The 21,956-nt window shown below is 43.4% G+C and overlaps 1 protein-coding gene and 1 pseudogene across 2 annotated transcripts in view; one reads left to right on the forward strand and one right to left on the reverse strand.

The window, feature by feature from the left end:
- Positions 1 to 403: 403 nt before the first annotated feature.
- Positions 404 to 21,956, forward strand: part of LOC311015857 (WD repeat-containing protein 35-like) — a gene marked incomplete at its 5' end in the record, with an annotated part of 30,184 nt that continues 8,631 nt past the window's right edge. Inside the window, 14 exons of the mRNA XM_084013298.1 lie at positions 404 to 439; positions 746 to 863; positions 2,454 to 2,525; positions 2,609 to 2,701; positions 5,476 to 5,525; positions 6,131 to 6,250; positions 8,139 to 8,324; positions 8,489 to 8,524; positions 8,632 to 8,692; positions 11,544 to 11,685; positions 12,037 to 12,106; positions 20,543 to 20,596; positions 21,353 to 21,462; positions 21,612 to 21,828. Of these exons, the coding sequence (XP_083869424.1) occupies positions 404 to 439; positions 746 to 863; positions 2,454 to 2,525; positions 2,609 to 2,701; positions 5,476 to 5,525; positions 6,131 to 6,250; positions 8,139 to 8,324; positions 8,489 to 8,524; positions 8,632 to 8,692; positions 11,544 to 11,685; positions 12,037 to 12,106; positions 20,543 to 20,596; positions 21,353 to 21,462; positions 21,612 to 21,828 (1,365 nt within the window). The remainder of the gene's footprint in view (positions 440 to 745; positions 864 to 2,453; positions 2,526 to 2,608; positions 2,702 to 5,475; positions 5,526 to 6,130; positions 6,251 to 8,138; positions 8,325 to 8,488; positions 8,525 to 8,631; positions 8,693 to 11,543; positions 11,686 to 12,036; positions 12,107 to 20,542; positions 20,597 to 21,352; positions 21,463 to 21,611; positions 21,829 to 21,956) is intronic.
- LOC311015827 lies at positions 20,639 to 21,341 on the reverse strand (annotated as a pseudogene). Its single transcript has one exon. The product of its transcript is annotated as an uncharacterized misc_RNA (transcript).

The following is a 21,956-nucleotide window of genomic DNA, read 5'->3' on the forward strand; positions in this document are numbered from 1 at the left end:
TAAAGCACCATAATATTAAAAAGTCAACCTCAAATCTTTTAATTGAAGTGTTTGATTTTCAACATGGTTGTAGTCAGATAGGTAATAGTAACAATTTAGTGTAGTTTTCCTTTATATATACACTGCTCAAAAAAACACTTAAACAACACAACTCCAAGTCAATCACACTTCTGTGAAATCAAACGGTCCACTTAAGAAGCAACACTGATTGACAATCATTTTCACATGCTGTTGTGCAAATGGAATAGACAACAGGTGGAAATTATAGGCAATTAGCAAGACACCCCCAATAAAGGAGTGGTTCTGCAGGTGGTGACCACGGACCACTTCTCAGTTCCTATGCTTTCTGCCTGATGTTTTGGTCACTTTTGAATGCTGGCGGTGCTTTCACTGTAGTGGTAGCATGAGACGGAGTCTACAACCCACACATGTGGCTCAGGTAGTGCAGCTGATCCAGGATGCAGACTGATTTCATGAAGTGGCGTGTGTATGACATGCCAACTCGTATGCCATTATGGCGTGTTATCAGTACGCACAATCGCCTTTTCACGTGTTTATCAACGCCGAACCCTAACCCTAAAGGGTGTTTACATACACGCGGATGTGATGGAACGAATTGCGTACAGATAACACACCACAGGAAGTGGCGTGTATATTTACGAAAAGTCATGATGCCACGTTGATCACGTTCATCATCAACATGTCCTGTTTAAACGTCGGTTGACAGCTTCCCATGTTTTCCTAGATCGCCATCCCCAACAATATCCATCTGAAATGTGTCTCCTGGAACAAAGACCAGGGCTTCATTGCCTGTGGAGGAGACGAGGGTCTCCTCAGGGTGCTCAAGCTTGAAACTCAGACCGGTGAGTTCAGAGGTTGGAGCTAACAACCTGCACAGTCCTGGTTCACACGGTGCTGCACACCTGTCTAGCTGCCTGACTGCCTTAGATGGTAAAGACTCAAGTAAACAGCCTTTTGAATGAGAATAAGAATCTAAAAAAAATACTACACACAGAACAGAACAATTGTACACATAACATGCAAAGTTGACACAAAGTGGTTTACAACATATAAGTGTGAAGTCTGCTGCATAAAAACCAACCCATACGACTGGTTTACCGTCTCTATTTCATCCATTTAGTTCCTTACTAAAGGGTTGAAATACTTGATGACATCATTATAATTATGATTGTAATAATAGAAAAATGATGATTAATCAATGTTTATATTTTACCAGGGGTTAAACTGGGCTCGTGCTGATAGTCTTTGTAACTGTCACAGTATGCAGGTCCCTAGACCAGAATGCAGGTCTCTAAACCAGAATTCAGGTCTCTAAACCAGAATGCAGGTCTCTCAACCAGAATTCAGGTCTCTGAACCAGAATGCAGCTCTCTAAACCACAATGCAGGTCTCTGAACTAGAATGCAGGTCTCTAAACCAGAATTCAGGTCTCTAACCCAGAATGCAGGTCCCTAGACCAGAATGCAGGTCTCTAAACCAGAATTCAGGTCTCTAAACCAGAATGCAGGTCCCTAGACCAGAATGCAGGTCTCTAAACCAGAATTCAGGTCTCTAAACCAGAATGCAGGTCTCTAAACCAGAATTCAGGTCTCTAAACCAGAATGCAGGTCTCTAAACCAGAATGCAGGTCTCTAACCCAGAATGCAGGTCTCTAAACCAGAATTCAGGTCTCTAACCCAGAATGCAGGTCTCTAAACCAGAATGCGGGTCTCTGAACCAGAATGCAGGTCTCTAACCCAGAATGCAGGTCTCTAAACCAGAATTCAGATCTCTAAACCAGAATGCAAGTCTCTAACCCAGAATGCAGGTCTCTGAACCAGAATGCAGGTCTCTAACCCAGAATGCTGGTCTCTAAACCAGAATGCATCTTAGCCGGGTTGTCTAATCTCTAATAGTTCATCATAATATATTGGTGATTATATTTTGGGTTATTATTCTGAATCTGCAAAGTAATTAAAGTTATGAAATAAACGTAGTTCCATCACAATTGATCACCTGGAAAGTAAAGAACTTCTTTTTACACGTGTGTACCAACTTGTTAATTTTAAACTATTACAACGTCTCCTTTGAATGTAAATAAGATACCAGAGCTTGTTCATCAAAAACCTCCCATGGTGAGGACCTCCCTGGACCCCTCTACCCAACCAGGGCCCGTTTTAACCCCTGTGTGTTCCAGTCGAAGACTTTATGTAATACCCATGTGATTGAGATTGAACATAAGCTTTTGGCTCCGTTCTGGTGCCTCAGTCAAACCACTGCAAGTAGAAACCGTACCGCCTTGTCCACTCGGTCTGTTGGACCGACCCACTGGTGTTACGCTGTTATGTTGGTCAAAACAACCAGCAGCAAAGTGAAAGAAACAATAAATGCTGGTCTTAACTATAACCTCATTGTGAGTTGCTTGGGCATCTCTTTGACTGCTTTCTCAACAGATGACGCCAAACTTAAGGGTCTTGCTGCGCCCAGTAATCTGTCAATGAACCAGACTCTGGAGGGACACAGTGGTAAGCTATGTTCAGCAGTTACCAAATCATTGTGGATCAGAGACGTGACGTGAGACAGAAACATGAGCTGACACTGATTGCAGGCGCGGTACAAGTGGTCACGTGGAACGAGCAGTACGAGAAGCTGACCACCAGCGACCAGAATGGACTCATCATTGTGTGGATGCTCTACAAAGGTGAATACCGCCCTCAAATATAACAATGCAAGTTGTCTCGTAATCGATTAAAGTTGTTTTTCTTTGCCCCTTCCAAAGGCGCGTGGAGATGACCACCACCTCTGCCTTCTTCCACATGTTCATTTACTGAACAGGATGTTAGGAGACAGGATTTGTGTTAATCAGTAGGTATCTGTTGGTGGTAAAAGCTGCTACAAGCTGAAATATCCACTGAATAAACATTTACCTTGTTTAATATGCAGAATATTACTAAAACCAGAGTAGGGAGCAATCACTGAGACTGTTTTATAACCTATATTCAGGGTTTCACTTCAAAGAATAATTCAACTCAGAGTTCAGGATTGGGCTTTGAGTTTGTTGAACCTCCTTTCTGTATTACTCCTGTGATGTACTGTTCTAAATACTATGACTATGCTGTGTGACTTACATTATCTCGTGTCTATTCGATCAACAGACGCTGTTCTTCTGGAGTTTCCACAGGCAGGTGTCTGATGTCGCGCGTCCATCAGACGAAAGTGTAACAATGAGCAGTTCAGCCAAAAATAAGGAACATAATGTGTGGTGTGTGTTTCTGTATGGTGGGAGGGGTGATGCATGCAATATTAAGGAACGTTGTTTTTCATTGACTATTTTTCAGTGTTCTGTAAAGTTTGAGTAATGTTTAGGTCTACTGCCTGAAATGGACCTATTTGTACACGGTGTACTAAAGTATTAAATACCAATATTTGAAAATGTTTAAAAGCCATAATGTAAATGTTCATACATATGCTGTATAAATGTATTTACAATGTACTATTCTACTTAGGATATGTAACAAACACATTAAAATATATTTTTTCACCTGGAAGTATAGTCCCGCAAGTCTTTCAGCCTTAAGTATAAAGGTAATACATTTGCAAAATGTGCAAGGTAGAAAGTAATACAGCAAAATATATTGAATATGAACTGCAAAGTATACTTCTTTAGTAATTGGAATAAGCCAAAAGTACAACTACGCATATTCTTAGCACGGTAAGAATATACTAAATGTTAAGCTTATATATTTTTAAGACACTCATACATAATTTTTAATGTACTTATAATACAAACAAAGTACACTTTAATTTGACTAATTAAGCATATATTAGTACATATAAAGCCATATGCTTAAAGTATACAAAATATGCTTTAAGTTGTTCCACTATAGCACATAAAAGTACACTAAATACACTTCAAGTTGAGCTTTTCTACAATTGAATTACAATTAAAATTTATTTAGTACAACATTAGTTGTTCCAAAATAGCATGCTTCAAGTTAACTATTCATGAACGCACTTGTACACAGTGTAGTAAAGTATGCTACATTTTAGTACACTTACTACACTTATTTTTCACTTGGGAAACGATTCATTCTATTTATTTATTTTAGCAGATCGATTTAATTGAATATATAGGACTGACAATCGATTCATCGAAGTAATCGTTACACCTCTAGATAGCCTATTTGTGTTATTTTCGTATTTCTATGCCGTGATTTGATCCTTTATATTTCATGAAGGTTACTGTAATCACAGTGACGTCAGAGCTATTAAAACCCTCCACTGGGGAACAAGTTATACGGGGTGTTTCCAGCAGGTGAGTTTGTGTGTGAATCGCATGATTTAAAGTTAATCTAAGAAATAGTTTTTTATACTGACGTCCAAAGGGATTATGTATGTCACTGATGTAGTTGCTATTTGTTTAATTTAACGTAGAAACCTTGAATCTCTGTCAAACTTGAACCGTTGGTCCCGTGATTTACTAACGGCCATTGAACTCAGCACAACGCAAATCAACGATGAGTCAAGTAAGTTTCATTTGATTAGTGTTTTTATCTCATAACGAACCAGTTAGACCGGGCTGTTACCCTCCAGGTGATTATGCCGAAGTGCTTTTAAGCAATGAACCCTCTGTGAATCGCCGCCGTGGTACGTTAACGTCAACGCAGAGACGTTGACGGTCCGCTGTCATCGCAGCGACGAGCTGCCCGCTAATTAAGCTAAATGTGTTATATATTTCTAATCGTTTGTCATGTTTAAATACACGTTAAAGACACACTGTGAACGTAACGGAGCACAGTCACGTTGTGATTTCTTATAATGAGCGATATGTATGCGCATATCGCATATTGGTCATACTGTGATATTTTGCTATTTTCGGCTAGGAGTAGCAAGAGGGTGTCATGGCGGCAGGTAGCGGCAGTGGCAGGTGCTGCTGTTTCACCTCTCCCAAAACACGGGGAGACCGCCTGATTATCAAACTTTACGTGGTAGCGGGGTGCCATGGCGATATTACTCTCATGTCAAAACGGAGGAGTTTTTGAACAAGAGTTACTGTCATGTTCACTTTTAGAGCTCAATGCTCAGAACCCGATGATGTTAATGTGTGTAATGTTCACAGGTACTCGGACACGGGTATACTTTATCCGCATTTATTGTGGAGAACACACGGTCGTTATCACGGCTATGACCGAGCCGAAACTGCTGTTCATTGTTTTTAATAACCCGCGAACTCGGCAAGAGAGAGACGACAACACTCTAACTCTTCTATTGAAAACCTGGCATCCCCGCCCCCTGCCTACTCCCTGCAGCGCCTCTACAGGCGGTTAACGTAACATAGACCCAAGCACATAGACAACACAAAGCCCCTTAAACATTAACACACATGGGGCACATTATACACAACTTGAACTGCACACATCAAACACACCCAGGTTACATGTGGCTTAAAGTGATGCCGTATCCTCTCTCCATTAGATAAGCTGCAGGTCTTAAGAGAGTACTTTAAATACACCAGTTACTGTCCTGTAGATCGGTTCAATCACAGTGTGATTCTGCTCAGTAATATTTCTGTCATGAAGTATACAGCAGAATAAACCATGACTGGTTTTAAAGGTCATAAATATGAACTTTATCCAAATAACTGTATGTATTTATTCTGTATTTATTCCAGCAATATGAGGATACAGTGCCGGGTGGGGGGCTGGGGGGCTTAGGAACAATTAGGGGTAGCTCCAGCCTCCTTAAAATATGCCGTCACATCTGTATCAGAAGATCAGATTCAGAAGAAAACATTTTGTTGAATGCTGAAATGTGTACATGAATGAGACCCTATGTATTCCGTTTGGTTCAGTGTTTTAAATTGAATTTAAAGGGCCAGTGTGGAGAATTTGGCGGCATCTAGGGGTGAGGGTGCGTATTTCAAACAAATGGCCAGGAAACCAACTCCCAACTGAATTATGTCCTTGCAGCACTCGATAGTAAAGCCAGAAATCTCAACACAAAACAATTCTTTAGTAACTTGATTAAAAATGATCCCTTGAATACAGATACCCCGTATGAACCCCAGGGAAATATAAAAATGCAGCGGGGCAGAAAGACATTGATTTCTCCCTTTCTCTTGTTTAAACAGCATCTGAGAACTCTTAAAGTGCCTGGAAAGCAGATGGCAGGAGTCGGCTGGGAGGGAGGAGGCCTGCGGATCGGCCTGGCCGTGGACTCCTACTTTGCCAACATCAGACCCGACTACAAGGTACATGGACACACTTTGGCTGCTTTAATTAAGGCTTTTGGGAATTAAACAGGTCTTACTTATAAAAACAGAAAACTGAACTAGAGAAGTTGTGAAGAAGTTGCGGTTGTGAACTGTTGATAAGCTGAAGCCAAATGTGGATTTCTGCCTTTGAAAGCTTTGAAAAATGTCTAGAATATATAAAACCATGAAATAATGTAGGGTTTGTTGAAAAGCTAGTGATATATTTAAACTGTGACTGTTTAGTTTCTATCTGGAAGTGTGAATGACTAGATGAGCTTTGAAATGCTTGAAAAAGTTTGAATATTTAATGTTAATATAAATAATCTTTTGAAGATTCCGTAATCTGCTTGAATGGGAAGAAATGGCTGAAAAACGTAAAATATCTCTGAAATTATGAATTTTAAATGAGAAAACTAGACGCAGTCGATTCCCAATTGAGCTGAATATTCTGTGTTTGAATGGAGTGAATACGTTGAAAAATGTTTCTGACCTGGAAGATATAGTAAGAAAAATAAAGAATTCCATGTGCAGAAGAACGTTATGAATGCCTCCTGCATTCACAAGCAATAATAAATACCACCTGAGTAACCTGAGTAAAGTGCTGACCAGTTACTACCATGGTATTCATCAGGGCAGAGTAAATAAAAACAAATTAAATAATCACAGTAATAAATAAACCAGCCCTGTTTGTCTTTAAATATCTATGTTTGCATTTTATTGGAAATTGTTTACAAGTTCCATTAATTTGAAAGTGTCTAAAGGTTCTTTTGAATAATGGTTTTCTCTTTCATCTGGTTGCAAAAATAAGTCTGGTTGTATAGAAGTCTCTGAGAAAGTGTTTAAACTTCTCTCTGCTGGCCACCAGGGGGCGACTCCTCTCTGGTTGTATAGAAGTCTATGAGAAAATGGTCCTACTTCTCTCTGCTGGCCACCAGGGGGCGACTCCTCTCTGGTTGTATAGAAGTCTATGAGAAAATGGTTCTAATTCTCTCTGCTGGCCACCAGGGGGCGACTCCTCTCTGCTTGTATAGAAGTCTATGAGAAAATGGTCCTACTTCTCTCTGCTGGCCACCAGGGGGCGACTCCTCTCTGCTTGTATAGAAGTCTATGAGAAAATGGTCCTACTTCTCTCTGCTGGCCACCAGGGGGCGACTCCTCTCTGCTTGTATAGAAGTCTATGAGAAAATGGTCCTACTTCTCTCTGCTGGCCACCAGGGGGCGACTCCTCTCTGGTTGTATAGAAGTCTATGAGAAAATGGTCCTACTTCTCTCTGCTGGCCACCAGGGGGCGACTCCTCTCTGCTTGTATAGAAGTCTATGAGAAAATGGTCCTACTTCTCTCTGCTGGCCACCAGGGGGCGACTCCTCTCTGCTTGTATAGAAGTCTATGAGAAAGTGTTTATACTTGATGTATTATCTCAGTAAACATTGTAAACGTGATTTCATCTCTAGCTTCAAGTCTTCTTCAACCCAGCATGGTGTTCATTTAGTACATTATGGCTTTAGGGCGGGGCTACCTTGTGATTGACTTGTAACTGTAACGTTTACCTTGAATTATTGAAGCTCATTCTGGTAACAGCTTCGCTCCAGAAGCCAGATCATCCCGTCGTATCACTTCCGTTCACTAGTTCCAAAGATTGGAAGACGGCGGGTGATGTCATGATGACGACGTCCACTTCTTATGTTCGGTCTATGATACAGAACAGTGGTGTGATAGTTTTAACATCATGCATCCAAACGTCCAAAGAGCAGAGACACTTAAATAACCCCACTGCCTGGAAAACAAAGCAGACAGTTGGTGGTCTTCCTTTGGTCGTATTTCTTCCCGGCGTTTCGAAGCCGCACACAGGAGGTGAATGTCATCATCTTCCATGTCTCCTAACAGTGGGGCTACTGCTGCAGCACGGTGGTGTACGCCTACACCAAGCCGGAGCGCCAGGAGTACTGTGTCGTCTTCTGGGACACCAAAAACAACGAGACGTTTGTCAAATATGTCAAGAGCTTGATGTCCATCACGACCTCAGGGGACTTCTGCATCCTCGCCAGCAAAGCCGATGACACCCAGCCTCAGGTACAAGCACCCACCTCAATGAACCAGCACAGGTTGACTCAGATCTATTTCAACTTCTCCACACAATGGTGTTCAGTAGAAGAATGAGAGTGAGCCGTCAGAGGAAGGATCACACATGTTTTGTCTTACCTCCCGGTTTTTTGTTTTAATTCATTGCCACACAGGAGGATGCTGAGTTAGAGTCTGGGAGTCATGCAAGGGTAACGTACAAACAGAAACCACACACTCTAAATTCAAGACAATTTGTTTTTTATAAAGATCCATAATCGACCTGTAGAATATAATTGCACTACTGTGTGTTTTCCAGTATGTCCTGATTCTGTGTAACTCCATTGGGACTCCATTGGACTCAAAATACATCGACATCGGTGAGTTCATCCGGAAAAGAAAGAAATATTGATCTTGTGCTGCCACTTTGTTTGGTTTTCTTCAGACTGCATAAAAGCTTAAAACCAGCCATGTTCCCTGAACACTTGCATGCAGTGGGTTCACAGAAGTAAAGCTGGTAATAAACAGTGGGTTGATCAGAGTCAGATCTAATTTACCATAAGGTTGGTGTTTTTCTTCAAGCCAATGTGAGAGATCACACCCTATGTATGGAGAAATACCAACCTTCTTGTGTACAGAAGCAGGTTGGCGTTCTGCCACCTGCCGCCCACACTCCATCTTTCATCCACAGAATCCTATAGCGACGTAGACGTTGGCACTGGGCATCTTTATACCCCACAAATATTTAGCATGCTGTCTCTGAGAAGCTCAGGTCAGTTCAAAGTCTACGATTTGAAAGGCTCCATGGGACTGAATAGGTTTCAGATATATACAATATAATATAATAAATATAATATAAATATACAATAATAATATAAATATATTTCTATATATATATAATCTAATATAATAAATATAATATAAATATACAATAATAATATAAATATATTTCTATATATATATAATCTAATATATAATAATAATAATAAACGGGTTCATCAAGTGTGTGTCTTTGGAGTTGTCTCCTCCTGTTGTAGCCTAATGATGGCTTTATTATCATAAATCTGTTTGACAACTCACTGCATTATTTAGACTTGTCCTTAAACAAGATTTACAAACTTTAATTAGTGATTTCCTAATGCAGTCTGATATAGTTCACTGTCAGAGAATTACGTGTATTTTATAGGGGTGTGAATCTTTGGCTTCACTTCAATTCGATTTACGATACAGTAGTTGGTGATTCGATTCAAGGACATTTTTTTTGGTAATGATTCGATTAGATTGGATTCAGTAACTTGTAACCAAAATTATATATCCATGAAATAAACATGCAAGAATGCGAGTGAGACTATCTGTAGACATTTATTCTATAAAAAAAAAAGTCCTGCATAATATTTTATGCTGAATACAAAAATGTAATGCTCAGTAATTTGAACAGTTTCTACAATCGACTACATGCGGGCAGGGGAGAGAGTGTCTTAAACGTATTAAAACATGAATCATAAGAAAGAATCACGATTCATACGATTAAACACATTTATATGGATTATTGGTGAAGCCAAAACCATTCATTCTATTTATTTATTTTAGCAGATCGGTTTAATTGAATTGATAGGACTGACAATCGATTCATCGATTAATAGAATGAAACTTTACACCTCTAGTATTTTATGAAATCTTTTATCCTCCACATAGAGGGCCCTAGTTTCGTAGACCAGCGCAGGGCGGCGCAGTGCAAGTTTCGACCCGCGCAGCCTTGCGCACCTAGTCTGGTTTTCACTATACTAAGGTCAATCTTTTAAGATTGAACATTAGTCTGGGGAAGCTGCGCTTTGTTTCTACTGCTCAAGAGGCGGGATCAATGGGCATCGTTCAAATGACTCCGTACGCAATTGGATAGTCCTACAACCAATCAGAGCAACTTTCCGGACAACAACTGCTGCTTCGCGTCGCTTATGTTTCGTCATCGTCACGTCACCGGCCAATAGCGTGCCAGGAGAGAATGGCCGTTTCTGATTGGAGCCAAAGATTCTGGCAATGTAACAGCGAAAGTAAGCCTGAGGGTGTCCAGCCTAAACTGCCGAGCGAAATCCAAATTTCCCGGAAGTTTCAGGCAGGGTTCACCCAGCCTATTGCGCACCGTCAGTTTGGCAGTTTGGTAGATCGCCTGCGCCAAGATGGGTGTGGCGGCGCAGCAGGGGGAGGCGTCACACATTCAGCTTGGCGTAGCGGAAGTTTCGTGGCAAAAAGCCTCGCCGAGACTGCGCTGAAAGCTCGCCAGCTCCGACCTGGTCTACTTTCGGCGCAAGGCGTAAATAAAGTCCATTCATTCAATGCGAATCACAGCTGGCGGATCGGAAGTTTGGCTGACGGCGCGCAGTGCGCACACGTCACCGAGACCTCACAGGCAGGTTTCCACAGTTCCAGGCACATTTAAATGCAATAAATAATCACAACAAGCACTATTTAATGCAACTAATTGAATCAACACGTGAATTTATATCTATATAGATTGTCCCGTCACATCTGACGTCAGATCAAAGGCGGATGGCACGCGTAACGGAAACTCAGCCTCTCGGACCAAAACATCTCCCTCTCTCCTGTTTTTTTATAATATGGGCATTGTTATTATTATGATACGCGCGCACAGCGCGTGATGCGCGTGGTGGGAGCGGCGGCGCTGCTTCTGTCATCGGGTTGTCAAGTGACGGAACTTGCACTGAACCTCCCCTAACGCATTAAAGGAGAGGAGAGGAGTTCATTTGATTGGTGAAGATCTGAATCGGCTGTGTTTATCCCAGTCCACGCCTCGTCTCCTCCTCGTCTCCCACTCACGCCTTCTTCTCCTCCCTCTTTCCCACTTGCGCCGGTGGGCGAGACGGGAGGTGTGCCTGCGCGAGCCTGCGCCGGCCTGCGCGGTGCACGAAACTTGCAAAGTCCAGGCGGACACACCCCGTCGGCGTGGCACAGGTGCGCTGAAAGCTGACTGCGCCTGGTCTACGAAACTAGGGCCCAGAATGTGAATGCCTAATTACTTTTTGTGTAAATGTATTGAACCTGTGTGCTTTCACACAAACAAACTCAAGAATTTAAAATCAGACATTGGTAAGCTCTGCCTTTGAAATGCAATGCCAGAGGCCGGGAAGACACATAAATTCACTCAATGACACACTTTTATACACACTCTTCATTTAATCTTCATCTTTGTAATTATCTCTTCTTATTGGTCAGATCCACTTTTTGTCACCATGACAACAACACATGTGATCGCTGCATCCAAAGAGGCTTTCTACTTGTGGCAGTACAGAGTGGCAAAGAAATTAACTGCCCTGGAGATCAACCAAGTGACCAGAACGAAGGAGGGAATAGAGAGGTACGTTTAGAGCACAATGGAGCTGCATCTCAACGAAATGGAAACTTACCGTACACATCCAGCAGCTCGTGGAAAGTGACAGGGAGGCCAGATTAAAGGCTCCATCCTGGGAGTCAGAGGATGAACCCGTGCGTTTACTGGCTTCACTGTTGGGCGTTGCTGTTTACTGACAGCGCTATGAAAAGATGGCATTCATCTGAATCAAATGCCAGAGGTTCCAGACAGGCTGGCCATGGCCTGATGTTCTGCCAGGGCTCTCCTAGCACCCGGACCACAGTTCACCTCAGTGTAAAGGGAGGCCGTCTGTCTGTCTGGCTCTTTTTCATTTGTTCTCTCTTCCTGCCTTATTAGGGTCTATCACATTGACATCAACCCATCTGGAGTCAGTGAGAGCAGTCCAGATTTTGCAAAAGCCTTCACAGTAAGAGACGTTTTCACCTCACAGGTTGTCGTAACATCCAGGTTTTAGCACAAAATAAAAAAATAACCGTTTTTAGAACAGTAAACTGTGAAACTAGTACATTACTTTTACATTTTATCACTATATAAAAAAACATATTTTCTAGGGGGAATTGTCCTACTTTGAAATGTTAACATGGCAATATCATTGATTTACTAAACATATATAAACTACTCAATATCATTGATTTACTAAACATATATAAACTACTCAATATCATTGATTTACTAAACATATATAAACTACTCAATATCATTGATTTACTAGACATATATAAACTACTCAATATCATTGATTTACTAAACATATATAAACTACTCAATATCATTGATTTACTAAACATATATATAAACTACTCAATATCATTGATTTACTAAACATATATAAACTACTCAATATCATTGATTTACTAAACATATATATAAACTACTCAATATCATTGATTTACTAAACATATATAAACTACTCAATATCATTGATTTACTAAACATATATAAACTACTCAATATCATTGATTTACTAAACATATTGTCACAGTCTGGCTCATGAACTGGACAAGATAGGAGGACACCAGAGGGGTTGCAGAACAACAATGAATAATTTATTTACAAAAAATACTATGTACAAAATTGTAGATCTACAAACTAAGGAAAATAAGGCACAACACAAATAATCAAGAAGCCCCAGCCAGCATCTGGCCTGCGATCAGGCAGGGGCAAAGCGGGATGCAGGCATCAGGGTAGAGAGAGGGAGAAGACTGGCAGCTCCTCAGATTTAAACAGTTGGGTTACACCGGGCCCTTGGTGCAAGCCAATCAGCAGCCAGCTCTGCCTCCTCTCTAGACTCGGCCTGAAACCAAACAAGAGACCCCTAGTGCCCTGGAGGAACTCTGCACCTCCATGAGTGAGCAGTAACACGGGCACCCCTCTAGGGCCGTGACAATATATAAACTACTCAATATCATTGATTTACTAAACATATATAAACTACTCAATATCATTGATTTACTAAACATATATAAACTACTGTTACGGCTGAAAACATAAGAGGACAACACAAAGGGCTCAAAATCTAGGGGGATTTATTAACAGAAAAATGGTCGTATAACGAAACAGGCAAACAATTATGCCGAAAAATACAAATAGCGCTGGTAACGGCAACGAGAGGGGAATGGACTCGGGTGAACCGGCAGGTAACAAGGCGAACGCGTCCAGCAAATCTCTCGGTGAGAAGTCGCCGCCATGGCAGGTGTGTAGGGTTTTTATAGGGGAGGCCCCGCCTCCCACTCAGGACCTACACCTGGGCACAGTTAACAGATAATAGAACAGGAACAGGAGGGACACGTAACACTCCCCCCCTTAAGATGGTGACTTGTCGCCATTTACGGTACGATCACGTACAACATCAACAACAACTTTTTAAAGACTTCATAATTAAACAGATATCAAAAAAATATATATATACTGTGCACTGTGCCCATGGGGAAGAGCACGGCACAGGTCATCACTTTTCACTAAATCTATGTAGTAGCACCATTCAAAAACACCAAATATCGGCCCACAATACTTAACTGAGTTGCACTTGCAACTAGGCTCCACTTTAATCGTGATGCATTCATACTTGTGCCAATACCTACTTTTCAATTAATTTATTTTAACGAGTAGGCTATTCAATTTAACTCAAACTGCAGGCCACTGCCTGCGAGACATGTTATCAGTTACGAAAAAAATTTGAAGTCTCAAGCTAAGAAAAAAAAAATAAAACAGGAATGCATAGTGCATACTATACTTACAAGGTTTAAATAGTCTTATCTATTTAATGTTTAACAGCGCGTCAAATGTAAGGGTTGAACTAAGATTCTCTCAACAAGAGTAACGGAACTGAAATTTAACGTTGCCGCTGTTAATTACTACATCTAGATAACGCGTCAGCCAGTACGTTATCTTTTCCACGGACGTGGACAATTTGAAGAAAAAACGGCTGCAAAATTAAACTCCACCGCATGAGCCGTTGGTTTGAATTGTACATGCGGTTGAGAAACTTGAGTGGGTCGTGGTCAGTGTAGACCAAGATGGGATGAGACGACCCACCCAAGTAAACTTCAAAATGTTGAAGTGCTAAGACCAGAGACAGGGGGCCCTAGTTTCGTAGACCAGGCGCAGTCAGCTTTCAGCGCACCTGCGCCGCGCCGACGGGGTGTGTCCGCCTGGACTTTGCAAGTTTCGTGCACCGCGCAGGCCGGCGCAGGCTCGCGCAGGCACACCTCCCGACTCGCCCACCGGCGCAAGTGGGAAAGAGGGAGGAGAAGAAGGCGTGAGTGGGAGACGAGGAGGAGACGAGGCGTGGACTGGGATAAACACAGCCGATTCAGATCTTCACCAATCAAATGAGCTCCTCTCCTCTCCTTTAATGCGTTAGGGGAGGTTCAGTGCAAGTTCCGTCACTTGACAACCCGATGACAGAAGCAGCGCCGCCGCTGTGCGCGCGTATCATAATAATAACAATGCCGATATTATAAAAAACAGGAGAGAGAGAGGGAGATGTTTTGGTCCGAGAGGCTGAGTTTCCGTTACGCGTGCCATCCGCCTTTGATCTGACGTCAGATGTGACGGGACAATCTATATAGATATAAATTCACGTGTTGATTCAGTTAGTTGCATTAAATAGTGTTTGTTGTGATTATTTATTGCATGTAAATGTGCCTGGAACTGTGGAAACCTGCCTGTGAGGTCTCGGTGACGTGTGCGCACTGCGCGCCGTCAACCAAACTTCCGATCCGCCAGCTGTGATTCGCATTGAATGAATGGACTTTATTTACGCCTTACGCCTTGCGCCGAAAGTAGACCAGGTTGGAGCTGGCGAGCTTTCAGCGCAGTCTCGGCGAGGCTTTTTGCCACGAAACTTCCGCTACGCCAAGCTGAATCTGTGACGCCTCCCCCTGCTGCGCCGCCACACCCATCTTGGCGCAGGCGATCCACCAAACTGCCAAACTGACGGTGCGCAAGGCTGCGCGGGTCGAAACTTGCACTGCGCCGGCTGCGCCACCCTGCGCCGGTCTACGAAACTAGGGCCCAGGGTCTCTTTCTCGATGGTGGAATAATTTCGATGGGCACTGCTGAACTTTTTGGAAAAGTACGATACAGGGTGGTCGAGGTCATCAGCGCCGCGCTGTAAAAGGACAGCTCCCGCCCCGACGTCGCTCGCGTCCACGGCCAAACTAAAAGGGCTATTGTAATCGGGAGCGGCGAGAACAGGGGTAGAGAGCAGAAGACCTTTAACGTTCTCGAAGGCTTTCTGACATGCCTCAGACCACACATAATCCACTTTGGGACTCAGTATGTCAGTGAGAGGAGCCACAACAGACGAGAAGTTAACGCAAAAGTCACGATAATACCCGACCATCCCAAGAAAACGTTGCAGCTCATGACGGTTAACAGGCACTGGGTAGCCTTGGACGGCTGCTACCTTGGCCATCACGGGGAGTACATGGCCATTACCAACAACCCGACCCAAGTACTTAACGGTGGCTTTGCCGAACTCACATTTCGCGAGATTGAGGGTGAGGTTCGCTTTGGACAGTCGACAGAAAAGCTCCCTAAGCTGCTGGAGATGAACAGACCACGATTCGCTGTATAGAATCAGATCGTCCAAATATGCTGCACACTCTGTCATGCCCTGCGTTATGATGTTCACCAGCCTTTGGAAGCAAGCTGGTGCGTTACGCATCCCAAATGCCATGACTTTGTATTGCAGGAACGAGTCAGGAGTGACAAAAGCAGAGATCTTCTTAGCTCGGTCCGTCAGTTGAACCTGCCAGTAACCTTTTAGGAGGTCCAGCTTAGTGACGAACCTCGCGGAGCCAACACGGTCAACACAGTCGTCCATTCGCGGCAGCGGATAACTGTCAGGAATGGTTACAGCATTGACGCGCCTGTAATCAGTGCAAAAGCGGTGTGATTCATCACTTTTAAGAACTAAAAGACAAGGAGAACTCCATGGACTCGAGCTGTGTTCAGCGATATTATTGGAGAGCATGTAATCAACTTCTTTTTTTAACAGGTTACGTTTCGCCGGATTAACCCTGTACGGATGCTGTTTAATAGGAGCGGATGTCCCGACATCAATGTCATGTTTTAACACTGAGGTTACTGTTGGGACATCTCCTGTTAGCTCGGGAAAATCACGAATCAAAGCAACCATGTCATTCTTTTGTGTGTCGGTTAAATGCGGTAGCTGTTCCTCAAGGACAGCCAACATTCCGGAGTTTTCCAAGCGACCCATGATAATCGACCGTGAGGGGGCCGCAACGCTGTCTTCGTTCGCGGTCAGCGCAGCGAGCAGAGTGGCCGAGTCGTCGGACACAGACTGGCTGGGCGACTCACGACCGAAATATGGCTTAAGCATATTGATATGGCACACCCGAGTGGGCTGTCGCCTGTCTGGAGTGGACAGTACATAATCGAGGTCCGACAACTTCTCTTTTATTGTATACGGCCCACTGTATCTGGCCTGAAATACAGCGCCAGGCACAGGGAGCAGCACAAGTACCTTGTCACCAGACACGAACGAACGAGACCGTGCTTTTCGGTCGTACCAGGCTTTCATCTTAGATTGCGCCTCCTGGAGGTTCTGCCGGGCGAGTTCACGAGCTCTGTGTAGCCTGGAACGAAAGTCATTAACAAATTTAACAACACTACGAGAGCTAGGTGCACTCAACCACTGTTCCTTTAATACCGCTAACGGAGTGCGCACGTTATGGGAAAACAATAATTCAGCGGGACTGAATCCCAGTGACTCTTGCACTACTTCCCGCGATGCGAAAAGCAGCCAAGGCACAGCCTCCTCCCAATCTCCACCGACTTCAAGGCAATAGGCCCGCACCATGGACTTGAACGATTGGTGATAACGTTCTAAAGCGCCCTGGGACTCCGGGTGGAAAGCGCTAGAAGTGTGATGTTTAATGTGGAGCGACTTCATCACTAGTGAAAACATTTTCGCAGTGAAATTCGTTCCTCTATCACTTTGAATGACCCTTGGCAGACCAACGAATGCAAAGAACTTTAATAAAGCCCTAGTCACGGATCGTGTAGTAATTTTCCTAAGAGGAATAGCCTCCGGGAAACGAGTGGCAGTGCACATTACAGTTAATAAATATTGGTAGCCGCTCCGCGACCGCGGTAGCGGACCCACACAATCAATTATTACATGTTCAAAAGGATCACCAATGGCAGGTATTGGTTGCAAGGGTGCAGGTGGAATTGCCTGGTTCGGCTTGCCACTCACCTGACAGATGTGGCACGATTTACAATACCCGGCAACGTCACGCTTCAAACCTGGCCAAAAGAAGTGTTGGAGTATCCGATTATATGTTTTTGTCACGCCCATGTGACCGGCTAGACCATCATGCGCAACACTGAGAATCTCGGTCCTATACTCAGTTGGAATCACAATTTGATACACCGTGCCCCAGTCTTCGTCAAGGCGCGGTCTCCACATTCTCATTAGAACACCGTCCTTAATGAAGAATGCGCACGGCCCCGACGCACCTTTAGGATCCGATAGCGCAGCCTGGTGACAAGGTACAAGAGTGGCATCAGACTTTTGCAACAATATCAATTTATCACGTGACAATGAAATATTAGCAGTGTCATTTTGAATGATTTTAACTTTAGGAACAGACTGCTCTAGCTTCTCAAAAAGTCTGTCACACTTTTCAGGCTGGGCTAGAAAGCTGTCACTTAAGTCAATGTCAACGGGAGAAACTGATTGTAACTTTTTACGGGCAGGAAACACATCTGGGAACTTTTGTGCACAATCATCTATGCCCACTGGCGCGGGTGGTGCAGCAATCACTTCAGGCAGTACTTCACCTCGACTCCACACTTTCGAGCCTGCAATGTCGTTGCCCAGTATAAAGTTCACCGAAGGAATGGGAAATGAGGATCTTACCCCCACAACTACCTCGCCACAGACTAAATCGGACTTCAGGCGCACGCGATGAAGAGGCACCTTCATGATCCCCATCTCAATCCCTTGGACAAGAACACTACTGCCAGTGGCAGTTTCCTCAGACAACGGCAAGAGGTCCCGTAAAATGAAGCTTTGGGCCGCACCCGTATCGCGTAAAATGCGCACAGGCGCAGAATGACCATCAGCGACTGATATAATCCCATCAGTGAGGAAAGGCTCGTAGGTAGACGGAGCCTTCACGAGTGCAGTGCCGACGGGTTTAAGAGAGAGACTATCTTGCCTTGCTGTTGCGACTAAGCCAACCGATTTTTCCTGCCTCCTTTTTAGTTTAAAACATTCGGATTTAAGATGCCCGGAGTTTTTGCAATAGTTGCAAAATCTCTGCTCCGCTTCGACTGGAACGCTTGGACTCTTTGAATCAGATGGACTCTGAATTCTCGAATCGAATGGCCTTGTTTTGTAAAAAGAATTAAATGCAGGAGATTGGCTCTTACCACGATTTCGATCCTTATACACACGATGGGTTAACGCATATTGATCCGCGAGACAGGCCGCTTGTGAGATCGTCTCCGCTTTCTGCTCGGCAACATAAATAGACACATTATCAGGTAAACAGTTCCGAAAGTCCTCAACTAGGATTAACTCCTTGAGTTTGCCCATGGAATTAACCCCTTCTGACTGGCACCATCTATCAAATAAAGTTGTCTTCTCTGCAGCAAATTCCACATAAGTCTGTCTCTCGGTTCTCTTATAATGACGGAATTTCTGTCTGTATGCCTCTGGTACTAATTGATAGGCATCTAAGATTGCAGCTTTTACTTTATCATAATCCGCACTATCCTCAAGAGGAAGGACAGAGTAAACCTCCTGAGCTCTGCCTTTCAGCACACACTGCAGTAGGAGCGTCCAATATTGCTTAGGCCACTCTAAAGTTATTGCAACCCTTTCGAAATGAGGGAAATATTTCTCCACCTCTTTACCAGTGAAGTCGGGTACCATTTTAATGTACCGACTGACTTGAAACTCATCACGTGGCACCGCTTGACTCCACCTTCTAGATTCATATTCCATTCGTTTTAATTCTAAGGTGTTTTTCAGCTCTTCTTGTCGAGCTGAAACACGCAATTTTTCATGCTCATGCTCAAGCTCCTTTTCACGTAAGGTGAGCTCCTGTAAACGAATTTGGAGCTCAAGCTCCTTAGTGCATTTTGATACGCCAAATGTCATTAAATTAAATAAGATTCGATAACTAAATATTATTAGAAAATCGAATATCAATTTTGAAAAACTGATTCAAAGGCTACAAAACGAATATCAGTTTCAAAATTCAAAAAGTGGTCACACAAAATATAACCACAGGTTCACCTACAAAAAGCCTTGTAGAGCACGAAATACCAGCACGGCTGGAATAAACGAATAATAGGCACGAAACACCAGTACTAGGCTGGCAAGACACCAAATATCGGCCCACGTCTTCAATTGTGCAATTCAAACAAAGTTCATAGAACTTATAAAAAAAACGACTTGTATTATAAAACGGCAATTAGAAAGCTTCCACACCCAGTAGATAATTGGTAACTTCAAAAAGAGGTAAAGCAAAACAAAACAGCCCTAACTACCTCACTGTCTAAAGTCTTCAGGTGGTTCCGATACCTAGCGTGCAGGCCCGTCCGCTCAACAAAAGACCATGATCGATCAATCATCAAACCCGGGCGTGCTAAATAGGGCTACCACCCAAAAGTAAAGCAGAAAACAAACAGACTATCTAACTAAGGGTGTATGCAAAAACAGAATTGCCAAAACCTGCAAACGTCGTTGGATCTTCTTGAAAAAAATGCCTCGCCAAACGCCAAAAATAGCCTTAATAAAAATGGTCCAATTAAAGAACGGACGAGCCCCCAATTATGTTACGGCTGAAAACCGAACATAAGAGGACAACACAAAGGGCTCAAAATCTAGGGGGATTTATTAACAGAAAAATGGTCGTATAACGAAACAGGCAAACAATTATGCCGAAAAATACAAATAGCGCTGGTAACGGCAACGAGAGGGGAATGGACTCGGGTGAACCGGCAGGTAACAAGGCGAACGCGTCCAGCAAATCTCTCGGTGAGAAGTCGCCGCCATGGCAGGTGTGTAGGGTTTTTATAGGGGAGGCCCCGCCTCCCACTCAGGACCTACACCTGGGCACAGTTAACAGATAATAGAACAGGAACAGGAGGGACACGTAACAACTACTCAATATCATTGATTTATTAAACATATATAAACTACTCAATGTCATTGATTTACTAAACATATATAAACGACTAAATATGATTTGATTGTTGGCTCCAAAATAAATAATATCAATGAGAATAAAGAGATTTTTTTACTAGATCATTGAATATGTCGTCATGGTTCCCGTGTGTTTCTGTTGTGTTTCAGGCAACTCGAGATCCCATTTGTTGTATTACAGCAACAGATAAGAGCCTGATTGTGGTATGTACCTCTCTGTTTCCATTCTACTATTAATCATGCAGCTCATGTACAACAGTGTGTGTGTGTGTGTGTGTGTGTGTGTGTGTGTGTGTGTGTGTGCCTGTGTGTGTGTGTGTGTGTCTGTCTGTGTCTGTGCGTGTGTGTGTGTCTGTTTGTGTGTGTGTGTGTGTGTGTCTGTGTCTGTCTGTGTCTGTGCGTGTGTGTGTGTGTGTGTGTCTGTGTGTGTGTGTCTGTGTGTGTGTGTGTCTGTGTGTCTGTGTGTGTGTGTGTGTGTCTGTGTCTGTGTGTGTGTGTGTGTGTGTGTGTCTGTGTGTGTGTGTGTGTCTGTGTGTCTGTGTGTGTCTGTGTCTGTGTCTGTGTCTGTGTGTGTGTGTGTGTGTGTCTGTGTCTGTGTGTGTGTGTGTGTGTGTCTGTCTGTGTGTGTGTGTGTCTGTGTGTCTGTGTCTGTGTGTGTGTGTGTGTGTCTGTGTGTGTGTGTGTGTGTGTCTGTGTCTGTGTGTGTGTGTGTGTGTGTGTGTCTGTGTGTCTGTGTGTGTGTCTGTGTGTGTGTGTGTGTGTGTGTGTCTGTGTGTGTGTGTGTCTGTGTCTGTGTGTGTGTGTGTGTGTGTGTGTCTGTGTGTCTGTGTGTGTGTCTGTGTGTGTGTGTGTGTGTGTGTGTGTGTGTGTGTGTCTGTGTGTGTGTGTGTGTGCGTGTGTGTGTGTGTGTGTGTGTGTGTGTGTGTGTGTGTGTGTGTGTGTGTGTGTGTGTGTGTACAGGGCCGTGAGTCTGGCACCATCCACAGATACAGCCTCCCAAATGTTGTTCTCATCCAGAAATACACTTTGAACAACAGAGCCTACTATCTGTCCTTGAACTGCAACTCCAGGCATGTATTGATGTATTCATGTATTCATGTATTGATGTATTGATGTATTGATGTATTGATTGGTGTTATGATAATTAAACTCTTTGCTGTACAGAATTCTTTGAATGCTGTTGAATTCTTCATATAAATGATGGTATTATTCTCTTTAGTCGTCTGGCCATAATCGACATTGCAGGCGTGCTGACGTTGTTGGACCTGGAAGTCCGTGCCTCCACAGATGACGGCGCAGGGAACCAGGCGTCTGCAGGCCCTTCCAAGTTTGAGCGGAAGGATGTTTGGGACATGAAGTGGGCGCACGATAATCCTGATCTGTTTGCCATGATGGAGAAGACCAGGATGTACGTCTTCAGGAACCTGGACCCAGAGGTGAGGGCTCAGCAACATTTAGTGAATCAATTTCAATCCATTTAATTTATAGTGTCGTATCACATCAGGACACTTTACACATTGAGCAGGACTAGAACACACATGATTTCCACCCAGGAACAAGCAAC

This window comes from Eutrigla gurnardus (assembly GCF_963514095.1).
Source record: "Eutrigla gurnardus genome assembly, chromosome: 7".
Lineage (NCBI taxonomy): Eukaryota > Metazoa > Chordata > Actinopteri > Perciformes > Triglidae > Eutrigla > Eutrigla gurnardus.